General features: G+C 38.9%; 1 protein-coding gene across 6 annotated transcripts in view; it reads right to left on the bottom strand.

Annotated features, from left to right (window-relative positions):
• Positions 1 to 13,368, bottom strand: part of GAPVD1 (GTPase activating protein and VPS9 domains 1) — an 81,739-nt gene that overhangs the window by 37,249 nt on the left and 31,122 nt on the right. For all 6 annotated transcript variants that reach the window (XR_007122216.1, XM_047699352.1, XM_047699348.1 and 3 more), the window contains exons 2-7: positions 11,634 to 11,851; positions 9,271 to 10,114; positions 6,103 to 6,189; positions 4,578 to 4,712; positions 4,243 to 4,432; positions 304 to 464 (exon numbers count right to left, since the gene is read on the bottom strand). Coding sequence is in view for 5 of the 6 variants with exons in the window: in XM_047699352.1 (XP_047555308.1) it covers positions 304 to 464; positions 4,243 to 4,432; positions 4,578 to 4,712; positions 6,103 to 6,189; positions 9,271 to 10,114; positions 11,634 to 11,818 (1,602 nt within the window). In the remaining variant the exon portion in view is untranslated. The remainder of the gene's footprint in view (positions 1 to 303; positions 465 to 4,242; positions 4,433 to 4,577; positions 4,713 to 6,102; positions 6,190 to 9,270; positions 10,115 to 11,633; positions 11,852 to 13,368) is intronic.

Below are 13,368 nucleotides of genomic sequence, written 5' to 3'. Positions count from 1 at the left end.
GAAAAGAAACAAAAAAACATTTCCTACAGGTCAATGGAAAAGTCTTTTCAATTTCCATACTACAATTTCCTCGCTTCCTGTCTCTTCAAGACTATGAGGAAAATTTCTTTCGGTGTAGCCCTAATCACCAATTATTGTGCTATCAATGCATTAATGTGAAAGGCCCCCAGAACTGTTCACAGGGAGTTTGGCATTTAATGCACTCATAGAAGCAAGAGACCATGAATTAGAAAAAAAAAAAAAAAAAGAACCTAATTCCTTAATATCGATGGCTCTAAGTTAAATGTAACAATTCATTCATACCTCATTTTCTGACATCATCCCTGGAGTTAGCTGGGGACCTGTCCCTAAGGAAATGACCAACACCTCTTCTGGCTGTACTTCCTGGATGGTTTCTTGAGATGATCCTTCATGGTCCATATGTAAGTCCATTAGCACATTGGTGCGGCTTCTACTTCGAGTTGCTAATAAAAAAATTTTCAAATATAATTTAGAGAACAAGATGAAGAAAATGGTACAGTAAATACAAAAATGTATCTTCTAGGACATTTGCGCATGCACAAAAAAAGAATGGAGAATATGAATTTTTAAAAAACCCTACATCCTCCCAGTTACTCTACTAATGAGTGACATAGATTCTCCTTCAAAACTGAGAGAAACAATAGTCTATGTGCACCTGACAGTGACCGACACACAGACAAGCGCACCTGCAGGAACAGCAAACACATCTTTCAGCTTAAGACTTGGGGTGACAAGAAGAGCACTACCTTATTTCTTATCAAGATACCGTCAACTATTTCTCCTCTGATTTAACTGCCACTGAACTCATAAGCGTCAGAAAATTTCCTATAGAAATCTGAAAGCCATGTAAAGTAATATATGCTAATTGGACAACCACTGACAAAATCACAATCAGTTTTTTAAAACATGCTGATTTTCCTGAAATGTACTAATCTCTTTCCAAAAATGCAGAAAAAAAGACTTCCCTAGTTTCCCTTCTGCTTTATAGAAACATTCTAAATTAATGAAAAACCTAATTATTTGGGGGAGCTCTTTTCTGTAAGTAAACAAGGTTTTTTTTTTTTAAACAAGTTTTACCTGTAAGTAAAAACAAGTAATACTTTTTTTCTAAAATAACCATCCCACACACCTTACAAGAACTTTTGGATACTGAAAGATTTAGATAGTTTGGCAATTTCTCTATGAGTTTAAGTCTTCTGTGGTAAGTTTCAAATTTCTTTCAGAGGGCAATAAAATTCAGTATAACTGGAATCCCAAATACAAATTCTACTTCGGTACAAAATAATCAAAAGTACAGAAATAAAGCAAAACCACTATAAATAACAAATGTCTTTCAACTTCACTTTGAGTGAAAGCTAACCTACTTGAAGACAAATATAAAGAATTCTCTTGGGGCGCCTGGGTGGCTCAGAGGGTTAGGGCCTCTGCCTTCGGCTCAGGTCATGATCCCAGGGTCATGGGATCGAGCCCCGCATCGGGCTCTCTCCTTGGTGGGGAGCCTGCTTCCTCCTCTCTCTCTCTGTCTGCCTCTCTGCCTACTTGTGATCTCTGTCTGTCAAATGAATAAATAAAATCTAAAAAAAAAAAAAAAAAAGAATTCTCTTGGGGTGCCCGGGGGCTCAATTGGTTGAGCTTCTGATTCTTGGTTTCTTGGTTTTGGCTCAGGTCATGATCTCAGGACTGTGGGATCAAGCCCCATGTCAAGTTCCGCGCTCATCGGAAAGTCTGCTTGAGATTCTTTCCCTCTCCTCTCTGCCCTTCCCCCCTGTGTGTGCATGCATTCTCTCTCTCTCTCTAGTAAATAAATCTTAAAAAAATGATAGGGAATATGAAGAGTCCCCTACACAATGCTGTAGATCTGTTCATCAATCGCTCTTACTTTCAAAATCCAGAGCACACTTCAATTTCCAAAAGTTGAACACAGGCTCACTTCCACCTTTATTTGCTGACCCTCACGCACTGTCTTCTCCTGAACTGGGAACTTAAATTCCACTTCATGAATAACTACATGAATCTTAAGCAACAAACCTTATAATTCATAAAAAATGCAAGTAACCACAATTCATGTAGCAATTTACATAAAGCAAAAGCAACATGCACATGGAGCACATTTTCATATACTATTTTTTAAATGAAAGTTACATAAGAAGAGGAAGAACAGCCTATTACCCACCAAATGGGGTTACTAGAGTAATATGAGCAGTAAGATTGGTGGCTGAGGAATCCCAGGCAGTGATGGCTGCTAACTGTTGTCCTGGGTTGCGAAAGCATTAAACAGAAAGAAAATCAACCCTCTGAAATAATGGACACATTTTTTTTAAATATGAAATAAATTCAATGACCAGGTCATAGGACTATATGAACTAACAGTGGGCAAAGAATTGGAATTTACTTTTCATTATACCCATACTTAATGATACTTCTAGACGACAAGAAATGAAAAAACTAACAAACAGGAGTGAAGAATGGAGGGGAAAAAAAATCTCTGATTTTTAAAAATCATTTAATTCTTCATGTTAAAAAAGTGCAAACAATGGGTACCGGGTGGCTCAGTTGGTTAAGCAACTACCTTCGGCTCAGGTCATGATCTTGGGAGTCCCAGGATCAAGTCCCACATCAAGCTTCCTGCTCGGTGGGGGGTCTGTTTCTCCCGCTGACCTGTCCCCTCCCATGCTCTCTCTCCCAAATAAATAAATAAATAATCTTTAAAAAAAGAGAAAAGTGCAAACAAGCTCTAACATTAAAAATAACTGTGTGTTGGGCACCTGGGTGGCTAGTAGGTTAAATGCCCAACTCTTGATTTCAGTTCAGGTTATGATCTCAGGGTTGTAAAATCGAGCCCCTATCAGGCCCCACACTCAGTGGGGACTCTGCTTATCTCTCTCTCCCTCTGCCTCCTGCCTTGCTCGTGTGCTCTCACTCCCTCTTTCTCTAAAATAAATTTTAAAATATTTTTTAAAAATCACTGAGTGTCAAACTTCATCCTTTTCTATTTTTAATTCTGAAAACTGGTATTTTGGGATGATGAAAGCCAAAGATTTGAAGAACATGTTGCCATATTTTTGTTGATGATACTATTCCATATTATGTTAAATGTAAGATGGATTAATTTTAAGAAACTGTCAGTTCTTAACAAATCAGCTCACAGAAGCTTAAAAATGAAAGCCCGTTCTTCAAAATGTGTAAAATAAAGTAACTATTCATGTTCACTAACTGGAGCTGAGCTCCTCATTTTCATTAAAAAACTGGCACTAAAACATTGTTTCCCTTGGCTTAAACACTCTTTCTCTCCCTCTCTGGTCTGTTTTGTCTAACCCCCACTCATCCTTCAAGAAAAAAGTATAAGCTTCACTGTCTCCAGGATCTTCTCCTGACACCATCACCACCCAGCCAACATGGGTGCCCCATAAACCTCCATGCATACTTATCTCCATCAAACACAGTATAATGACAGCAACTGGACTCCTCTTATTTTCCCCAGGTAGACTACCAGCAACTACCAGAGCAACAGCATATCCTAATGGTCTTTGTATCCCCAGTGTCTAGCATGGTGCCCCCCCCCATCCAGGATAGTGATTATACCTACTCTTTTTGCATGAATTAAATGAAACAACATCTATAAAGTGCTCATCCAGAGTCTGGTACAGAGTACATGGTAATGTTCAGTGTGTGTGTGTGTGTATAGATAACAGATGTTTACTAAGTGAATAAAACATAATTAAACCCAATTCTTAAATAAGCTTGACAAAATACAATGAAATCTTTGTTTTATAAAATAACAAAGATACCTTAGCTCCCTGACAAAAATTATTAATAATAATAACAATGGAAAAATTGTAACTGCATTTTCATATTTACCAACAGAAACCTCTAAGTTATTATTTTCTTGTATTATTTAGAACTTTGAAGAAATGACAGGGCTATATATTTCAAATGACACTTCCAATTTTTCCTAAAACAGTTACTAAAATATGAACAAAGTATACTGTAGTGGCATGATCTCAATTAATTGTGAAAAGTACATCTAGATAAAGCTAAAACCTACTTATAAACCTTAACTAACTGGTACAATTTTTAAAAATTGTATTGGTATCAGTAAATGCAAAGAGAAAGGCTTTCCCAAATTGTTTAAAACCATATTCCAAAACACTGAGCGGTAATAAAGGCCAATTAAAAACACTAAATTTAAGGGAAAGCCCGAATATGAGAAATGCTCTTTACCTATAGGCAATCGATTCTTTTTATTTGCTGGAGTGGTTGCTGGAGACAGCTGAGGAGTATTATACGGGGTCATTTCCAAACTGCTGCTTTTCCCCGGCTTTGCCTGGGGCAGGTTTGCCAATAAATTGTCAAGAGCCATCCTGTCTTCTTTCAGTTGATCTCCAGACATCACACTCTTCATAAAATTCACCTGGCAAAGGTAAAAGGACATTAGCTAGTGAGATCAATTTTTCAAACACAGTATCTATTTCTCACACAATGTACTCATCTATGACTCTGCCCATGCTTAGATAAATGACTTTTGAGAAAATCCTATTAAAGAATAAGGCCATTACCAGAGTAATAAGCTGACTATAGGTTATATAAACCACAGTTCTGCTCAATCCTTCCAGAAGATTAACGGAAGACATTGGAGGGGTCTCCACTGCACGGCCCCCAATCACAACATCAAGAAAAGCAGCAACACAGCTCTGTTAAACAGGAAAAGATCACAATGAAATATTTCCTCTTTTAAATAAGGGAACAAAATTTCTAATTAAGGTAGACAAGCACACAAAAAATTTTTCTTCTTGAAAATTATATTAAACCCAACAATGAAAAAATTAAATTCTTTTTGAATTGACACAGAATTGTCTCCATGAAATTCTGGTACATGAAACAAACATGAAACAGAACAGTCCACACTACCCTACCATTTGTGAAAAGAGGTGGATGGGGTGACTGGGAAAACATATGTAAGAATTTGCTTGTATACATATAAACCTCTTGAAGAAAACATGAAAAACTGAGAACATCAAGAACCTTCTGGGGAGGAAATAAAGGTTAGAGATCAGAGGTAAAGTGGAATTTCACTATATAACCTCTGAATTTTAAATAAAGCTGAATATATAGCCTATTCAAATATGATTAAAATCTAATTTAACTGAACAATGCCATAAAACATATTTATGAAATACACTGAAAATTATATAATTATTACTGATTTGCTTTAGTGATTTTTTTTAAACTAAACTATCTATTTATTTAAAGATTTATTCAACCATGGTAGAGAGAGCGAGTGTATGCACGAGCACACACACGCACTCCGTGGGGAGGGACAGAAGGAGAGAGACAAAGAGAGAATCTAAAGCAGACTCCCAGCTGAGCGCAGAGCCTGACCTGGGCCAATCTCAGGACCCTGAGATCATGATCCAAACAGACTCCAAGAGTCAGACACTCAACCAACTGAGCAACCTTATTTATTTAAGACTTTTTTTTTTAAAGTAATCTCTACACCCGGGAAACCTGGGCAGCTCATTGGACGCCTCGTTTCTGCTCTGGTAAGGATCTTGAGGTCATAGGATTGAGCCCCATGTGGGGCTCTGCACTTAGCATGGAGTCTGCTTGAAATTCTTTCCCCTCCCTCTCTCTCTGCTCCTCCCCCTGCGTGCATGTGCATGCTCCCTCTCTCTAAAATAAATAAATGAATAAATAAAATATTTAAAGTAATCTCTGCATCCTACGTGGGACTGGCACTCCAACCCCGAGATCAAGAATTGCATGTTCTACCAACTAAGCAAGCCAGGCTCCTTATCAAATTTTTAAAATAAAATAATCTTAATAGCTCTTTGGCTCTCATTAGAGTGACATCTCCTCAACAGTTTAATAAGTAAGAATTAGTAATCTTTACTGACATCTTCCTTTAAATGCTACTAATCCAACACTGTATTCTCTATAGCTATACTAAGTGTATCTGAAAAGAAGATTTAGTTTATTCTCAATAAATTAAAGGACAAGACTTAATAAAGACAACAGTTAAGTTCACTAATACTTTGGGAATATTTTCTAGAAACAGTATTTCACACGAGATAGTATTCTTACTTTGTCAAATTTTCCAAGGCCGCTCTTTGTCCGCGGATCTCCCTCTTCAGAGCCGGTCATGGCCAACTGCTGCAAAAGGCGGCCAACCTGCAACCCAGAGCAGTGATCGGGAGACGTGGGCTATAGGTACTTACAGATCCTTCTCTATGAAAGTGCTTTCATTCTAGTGTAAAAAGCTGTTTCATAATAATATTTATACCACCTGACCAGGCATGCAAAGTAGGGTCCCAAATTAAATGTGTATCTTCTCTACATCAGCTTTTACTATATTTAGATGAAGAGTCATAGACAAAAGAAAATTTTACTTTAACATTACATTGACGATATAAAATAAAAACAAAACACCTTTGTTTCTGATATTATACTTTTCATACATTTAGATATTTTAAAATTCACTTGCAAAACTTGATTCAAATTACTTGAAGTTAATATTAAGTACCTTTCCCTTTAGAGTTCACAAAATACTTAAGGTAGAATTTTTTTTCTAGATTTAAAAAATCCTACAGAACAGAGCTGCTTGGAAAGTAAATGTTAATTCACACAGCAGGTTCCTTACTGGTAAAAGAGAACTGTTAATTTACTCTTACTTTTTTCCTTATGATTTATTTATTTATTTATTGCAGAGGAGGCAGAAGGGACAGAGGGAGAGAGAGAATCTATGCAGACTCCCCACTCAGTACGGAGCCCAACATGGGGCTCCATCTCATAAACCTAAGATAATGACCTGAGCCAAAATTAAGAGTTGGACGCTTATCGACTGAGCCACCCAGGCGACCCTAATCTACTCTCTTTAAAGACACTTTGGGGAAAGCTAATACCATACAGTATCATCTTAATATCTGGTATAATTCCCTTTTTTACTCATTTTGACAATAAGTGATTCAATCTCTACTGGAATGATAAAAATAAAAACCTAGAACTACACTATATTAAGAATAAATTTAGTGTTTCATAGATGATAAAAATCTTTTAGTTTTACTTCAGGGATTTTTATATAGTTAATTGCTAAACATAACAACATAACAGAAATGACCATGGGGAAAAAAAGCTTATCATTAAAAAATCATCCAAAGATATATTCTAAATAAACTCAGTTTTTTCTTTACAGTATTTCTGGGGGACAGGATATGATTAAAAGATTCCCTTAAGAAATAATAACATGGGGCGCCTGGGTGACTCAGTTGGTTGGGCAACTGCCCTTGGCTCAGGTCATAATTCCAGAGTCCCAGGATCGAGTCTCGCACTGGGCTTCAAACTCTGTGGGGAGTCTGTTTTTCCCTCTGGCCTTCTCCCCTCTCATGCTCTCTCTCAAATAAAAATAAATAAAATCTTTAAAAAAGAAAAAAGAAATAATAACATGGAGGTGCATGAGTGGCTCAGTTAATTAAGCATCCGACTCTTGATTTCGGCTTAGGGCATATCTCAGGGTTGTGAGATCCAGCCCTATGTCAGGCGCTACACTGGGCATGGAGCATGCTTAGGATTCTCTTTCTCACCCCCTCCCTCCACCCCTCCCCCCTCCTCCTCTCAAAAATAAATAAATAAATAAATAACAAGATTTCAGTAGTTCTCATGATAGAGGGGAAAAAACTGCTAACATAAATCCAAAACTCCTCTTTCAGGAACTCTGAGGACCAGAAGAATTTCAATTTCAAAATTTAAAGATTTTAGAAAGGTCGGTTAGCACACACATGTAACATAGGCAGTATTAGGGAAGCATCCTGTAATCAAATGTATTCACATTTCTGCAGCAAAACCTGAGTCCTCATTAGCCCTAAAAGGAATAACTAGCAGTGATAAACAGTCTCATGTTAGTTTAGGTCATGTTTTGCTACCAAACAATGTATAAAAGATAATGCATGAATATTTTCAATCACCCTGGTTTTGAAATCATGGTAAAGGGATGGTGGCCCTGTTCTAGAAAATCTAATCAACTAGGGGTGCCTGGGTAGTTAAGTTGGTTAAGTGTCTGCCCTCAGAGTCCCGGGATCGAGCCCCACAGCAGGCTCCCTGCTCTGCAGGAAGTCTGCTTCTCCCTCTTCTTCCGTTCCTCCCCCAACTTGTGCTCTCACACTCTCTTTCTCAAATAAAAAAAAAAGAGTAAAAACTAACACAAGGGGCACTTGGACGGCTCAGTCGGTTAGGAGTCCGACTTTTGGTTTTGGCTCAGGTCATGATCTCAGAGTCCTGGGATCAGGTCCCACATTGGGATCCAAGCTCAGTGGGGAGTCTGCTCGAGGATTTCTCTCCGTCTCCTGCCCCTCCCCTCACTCTCCCTTTCTCTTTAAAATAAACAAATAAATCTTTACACAGGAAAAACTAACAAAATATATTTTTTAGGACTGTATTTGTTTGGCAGAGAGAGAGAGCACAAACACAAGCAAGTGGAGTAGCGGGCAGAGGGACAACGAGAAGCAGGCTCCCTGCAGAGCAGAGAGTCCAATGCGGGGCTTGATCCCACAACCCTGAGGGATCATGTCCTGAGCTAAAGGCAGATGTTTACCAGACTAAGACACCCAGGTGCCCCCAAAACTAATATTTTATGACTACGGTATTTTTAAATCCCAATTTAACTGCTTTTCTTTTTTTAAATTTATTTCAGAGAGAGAGAGAGAGTGTGTGTGTGTGTGTGTGTGCACAAGGGGGTGGGGGGAGGGCAAAGGGAGAGACTCTGAAGCAGATGCCCCGCTGAGAGTGGAATTAGATCTTGGAGACCAAAGCAGGGCTCCATCCTACAACCCTGAGATCACGACCTGAGCTGAAACCAAGAGTGGGACACTCAACTGATTGAGCCACCCAAGTGCCCCGTAACTGCTTTTATTTCTTAAGAAGCAAATATTTAGGGGCACCTGGGTGGGCTCAGTGGTTAAGTGTCTGCCTTCTGCTCAGGTCATGATCCCAGGCTCCTGGGACAGAGCCCTACATCGGGATCCCTGCTTGGCAGGAAGCCTGCTTCTCCCTCTCCCACTCCCCCCTGCCTGTGCTCCCTCTCATGCTGTGTCACTGTCAAATAAATAAATAAAAATCTTAAAAAAAAAAAAAAAGAAAGAAATATTTAAGCCAGTTTGAGGAAACAGAATAGTAAGAATGTAAACATACTGCCATCGTATTTGTTCACACCACACTACTCACTCAACTTTCAACTGAATGCCACATTAAAAAGCGTACCTGCATCAGATTAAATCTTGCCACTTCATTAATAGGAGCATCAGAAATTATTCCATACTGTTCTGGATTGACAACTGCAGGACAAATGAAGCAGGCCAAGAGGAGATCAGTACACATTGCCCTGACCTCCCCAACTTCCAGTCTGTCCACACAGGAGAGGGTTTTGTACATCTGTGACACAATCCACCTCAAACTATGTGGAAAGCAGTACGTGTTCTGCTTGAGATAACCAATAAACTTGTTCACCAGAGCCACCAGTTTGGCCTCATTGGAATCCACCATCTCTTGAACCTTTTGCCTGAATCTCTCTGAGCCTTTCTCTCCGAACAGCTTTTCCTGTTGTAACGGAGAGAACCTATCGATCAGTTTGTTTGGATCTGTCTCCAGGTGGTCTTCATCTTCAACAAGCAGCTGCATGATCGGCTCATGTAAAGTGGCCGTGAGGAAAAGTTTGGCGGAAAACAGTCCTTCAGAAAAAAGTTTAAATAAGATGCTGAAGGCACAGGTTCCTCTCCTCAAAAGTCGCCTGGGGTTGTCACTTTCTTTAAGTTCAAATTCAATCAAGTATCTCAAAACCTGAAGGAGGTAGCTTTCATCTTCTTGCATGATGCAGTTGCCGTAAAGGGAGGTAAAAACTGTGTATATAACACCTTGTGTGTTCTCCTGACTCAGTTTCTCCCCAGCAACCAACGAGGAGGCAATAAGACGAGGATTTTCCCTTAATCGACTCAAGAATTCTCCATAAGCAGTCTCCTGAAATCCCAATTGCTTGTATCCATCAACAAACTGTGTATCTTCCAAAATCTTGGCATGCTGGCAACATTCAGCAGGGGAAGCCTCAGCGCTAAAAAAGGAGCAAACAAGCAAAACGATACAAATCAGTAACAATAATACGGTACCACTGGAACGTGGAAATGTAGACTGATGATAGTCCTAGTAACGAGACCACTCCCAACTGCTCGAATCCTTCAGCCGACCAGCATCTGAACATGCGAACAAAGGCGAAAACCAAAAAGTACAAAGGAGGACAAATTCCTCCTAGTTAATCAGCTTCAATAAAAAATATTAAAAAAACCCATCATTCTGATTTCTGTTATGAAAGATCAGTCCTGCTTTTTTTCAGCTTCACATAAATGGAATCATACTTTTCTGCATCTGCCTCGTTTTCTCAAATTTACACCTCACCACCACTCTTCTTAGAGCTAAAAACTGGTTCCTGAAGCAAAAGAGTAAGATATTAACACAGTGAAAAAGAGGTTTCTAAAAGTGAGAGGTAGGGGCGCCTGGGTGGCTCAGTGGGTTAAGGCCGCTGCCTTCGGCTCAGGTCATGATCCCGGGGTCCTGGGATCGAGCCCCGCATCGGGCTCTCTGCTCAGCGGGGAGCCTGCTTCCCTTCCTTTCTCTCTGCCTGCCTCTCTGCCTACTTGTGATCTGTCAAGTGAATAAATGGAATCTTTAAAAAAAAATAAAAATAAAAAAAATAAAAGTGAGAGGTAGATAGACAGGAAGATATACAGAATCAAAACATGGAAATACACACAGTTGACCCTTGAACAATGTGGGGATTAGGCGCACTGACCTCCCCGTGCAGTGGAAAATCCTTGCATAACTTTTGACTCCCCAAACACTTAACTGCTAATAGACTTCTGTTAACCAGAAGCCTTACATATAATATACTCGATTAACACATATTTCATGTAAGTATTATATACAGTATTCTTACAATAAAGTAAGCTAAACAAAAGAAAATATTGTTAAGAAAATCATAAGAGAAAAATACATTTATAGTACTCTATCGAAAAAAATCCATGTATAAGTGGACCCACAGGGTCAAATCACTGTTTAAGGGCCAACTGTGTATTAAATAATACAGGGAGAAAAGGGGTGCCTGACTGGCTGAACTGGTATAGCATATGACCCTTGATTTCAGGGTTGTGAGTTTGAGCCCCATATTGGGTATAGAGATTACTCAAAAAAATTTTTTTAATCTTAATAATAGTAATAGAAAAATAGAGGGGCGCCTGGCTGGTTCAGTGGGTAGAGCATGTGACTCTTGATCTCAGGGTCATGAGTTCAAGCCCCACATTGGGTGTGGAGCCTACTTAAAAAAAAACACAAGATAATTTACTCCCAGCAAAATAAAAGGTTATCATACAAAGATACAAAATTAACTGGTGTGGTACAAAATATTAATGCTTAAATTGTAATTCTCTAAAAAAGCCTTAATTAACAGACAAAATAGGCAAAGACTCACCTTAATGTTGATTCAAACTATCTGAAAGCATGCACTTTGTTGGAAATAGAGTCATTTATTTATAGTTAGCACAGAAAAAATTAAACGCCTCAAAACCTGTTTTTTTTACCTGGTTATGATAAGCCGATCCAAATTAATTCTCTGTTGCTTAGCAATCCATGCTGTACGATACAACTTTTCGGCTGTCTTAAGGACATCTGCATTGAGCCTCTGAATGAGCTGTTTCTCAGAGTTCACATATAAGCGTTCCTGCTTAAGGTGATGGGCCAAGGTGTGAATATCCAGCTTCACCATCTTCAAATGTGGAGAAGATACAAAGGCCGATCACTAAGAGTAAAAAGGTTTAAAAACTTAGACTGTTTTTCCAAAATCAAAAGGGATAAGAGAATACATTAAGAATTAGGGTACATTTAGTACTATGATTAACTCTAATTTTATAATAATTATATATTTTTTGCAGAAGCATTACAGGTTCAGGATAGAAAAACTGGTAAATACAGATAAGGGGGGGAAAAAAAAGCTCCTAGTAAGAAGGCCACTGCTCAGAGACAGCCACAGTAAAAATTTGTGTATTTCCTTCAAGTCTAGTATCTATTTATTAACACTAGAGTTTCTTTGACTGCTCCCTTTTACACTTCTATCAGTCAACTTAACCTGTTGACTTGATCTTCAAAATACATCTCCAATCTACTTCTCACCACGTCCATCATCCTCTCTCACCCAAAGGTCTATAACCACCATTTCATAACTGATCGCCCTGCTTCCTTTCTTGCACTACTTGAGTCTGTTCTCTACATAGCGTAGAGTACCCTTTAAACTTAAGTTAGATCACCCTATTTCCTTACTAGAAACCATCCAATTTTTAGAATGAAATTACATTTAGAATGAAATCTAAAGGTCCTACATGATCTGCCCCTGGCTACTTCTCCCACCTCATCTCCTACCATTCTACCCTTGCTCACATAGCTCCAGACGCACTGGCTTCCTTGCTTAAGAGGCCAAGCATGCCCCTTCCTCAAAGCTTCCTGCATTTGATAATCCCTCTGTCTGGAAGGCTGTTCCTCCAGGTATCTTTGCATGGCAAGTACCCTTACTTAACTCAGGTCTCTCTGTTCAAATGGCTACTTAGAAAGGCCTTAGATAACTCCTAAAATAGAAACTATCACTTCCTATTCCCTTTTCTGGCCTTTTTAAAAAGTACTTGCCTCTGTCTAGCATTATACTACAGACACCTACTTGCATGTTCACTATGGTTAGAGTATGGTTCCCCCACTAAAAGGTAAGGGCCACCAGGGAGGAGTATGGCTTCTCTGTTTTATTTACTCACAGCTGCAATTTCAGCGCTGAGCAGAGCACCTGGTTCATAGCAAGAATTGAACAAATACTTGCCAAAGGAATGAATGAAATCACACAAATCTTGTTTATCTAGTAGTTAAACAAACTGATAGAAATAGCACACATATTTTAAAGCATTATTATTTAAGCTATACCTGTGAACCTAGAATGCCTGCCAGACCACACTTTTTTTTTTTTTTAAGAGGTCCAACATGATCTGAGCTGAAGGCAAATGCTTAACTGACTGGGAAACCCAGGCACTCCTGTTTTTAGATATTTTTAAACTTTCTTATGCTAATGAATTACTGAAGACTAAGAAAATTTCAGATTTTACCATCTAACCTAAATCTTACCGCTTTCAAAACCACTTTCTTGGGGCACTTGGGTGGTGCTGTCAGTTGATCAGTTGAGCACCCAGCTCTTGGTTTTGGCTCAGATCATGATATCAGGATCATGCGATGGAGCCCCAAGTCAGACTCAGTACTCAGCTCAGAGTCTGCTTGCGACTC

The sequence above is a fragment of the Lutra lutra genome, chromosome 13 (genome assembly GCF_902655055.1).
Source record: "Lutra lutra chromosome 13, mLutLut1.2, whole genome shotgun sequence".
Lineage (NCBI taxonomy): Eukaryota > Metazoa > Chordata > Mammalia > Carnivora > Mustelidae > Lutra > Lutra lutra.
This window is presented reverse-complemented; position numbering and strand designations above follow the sequence as displayed.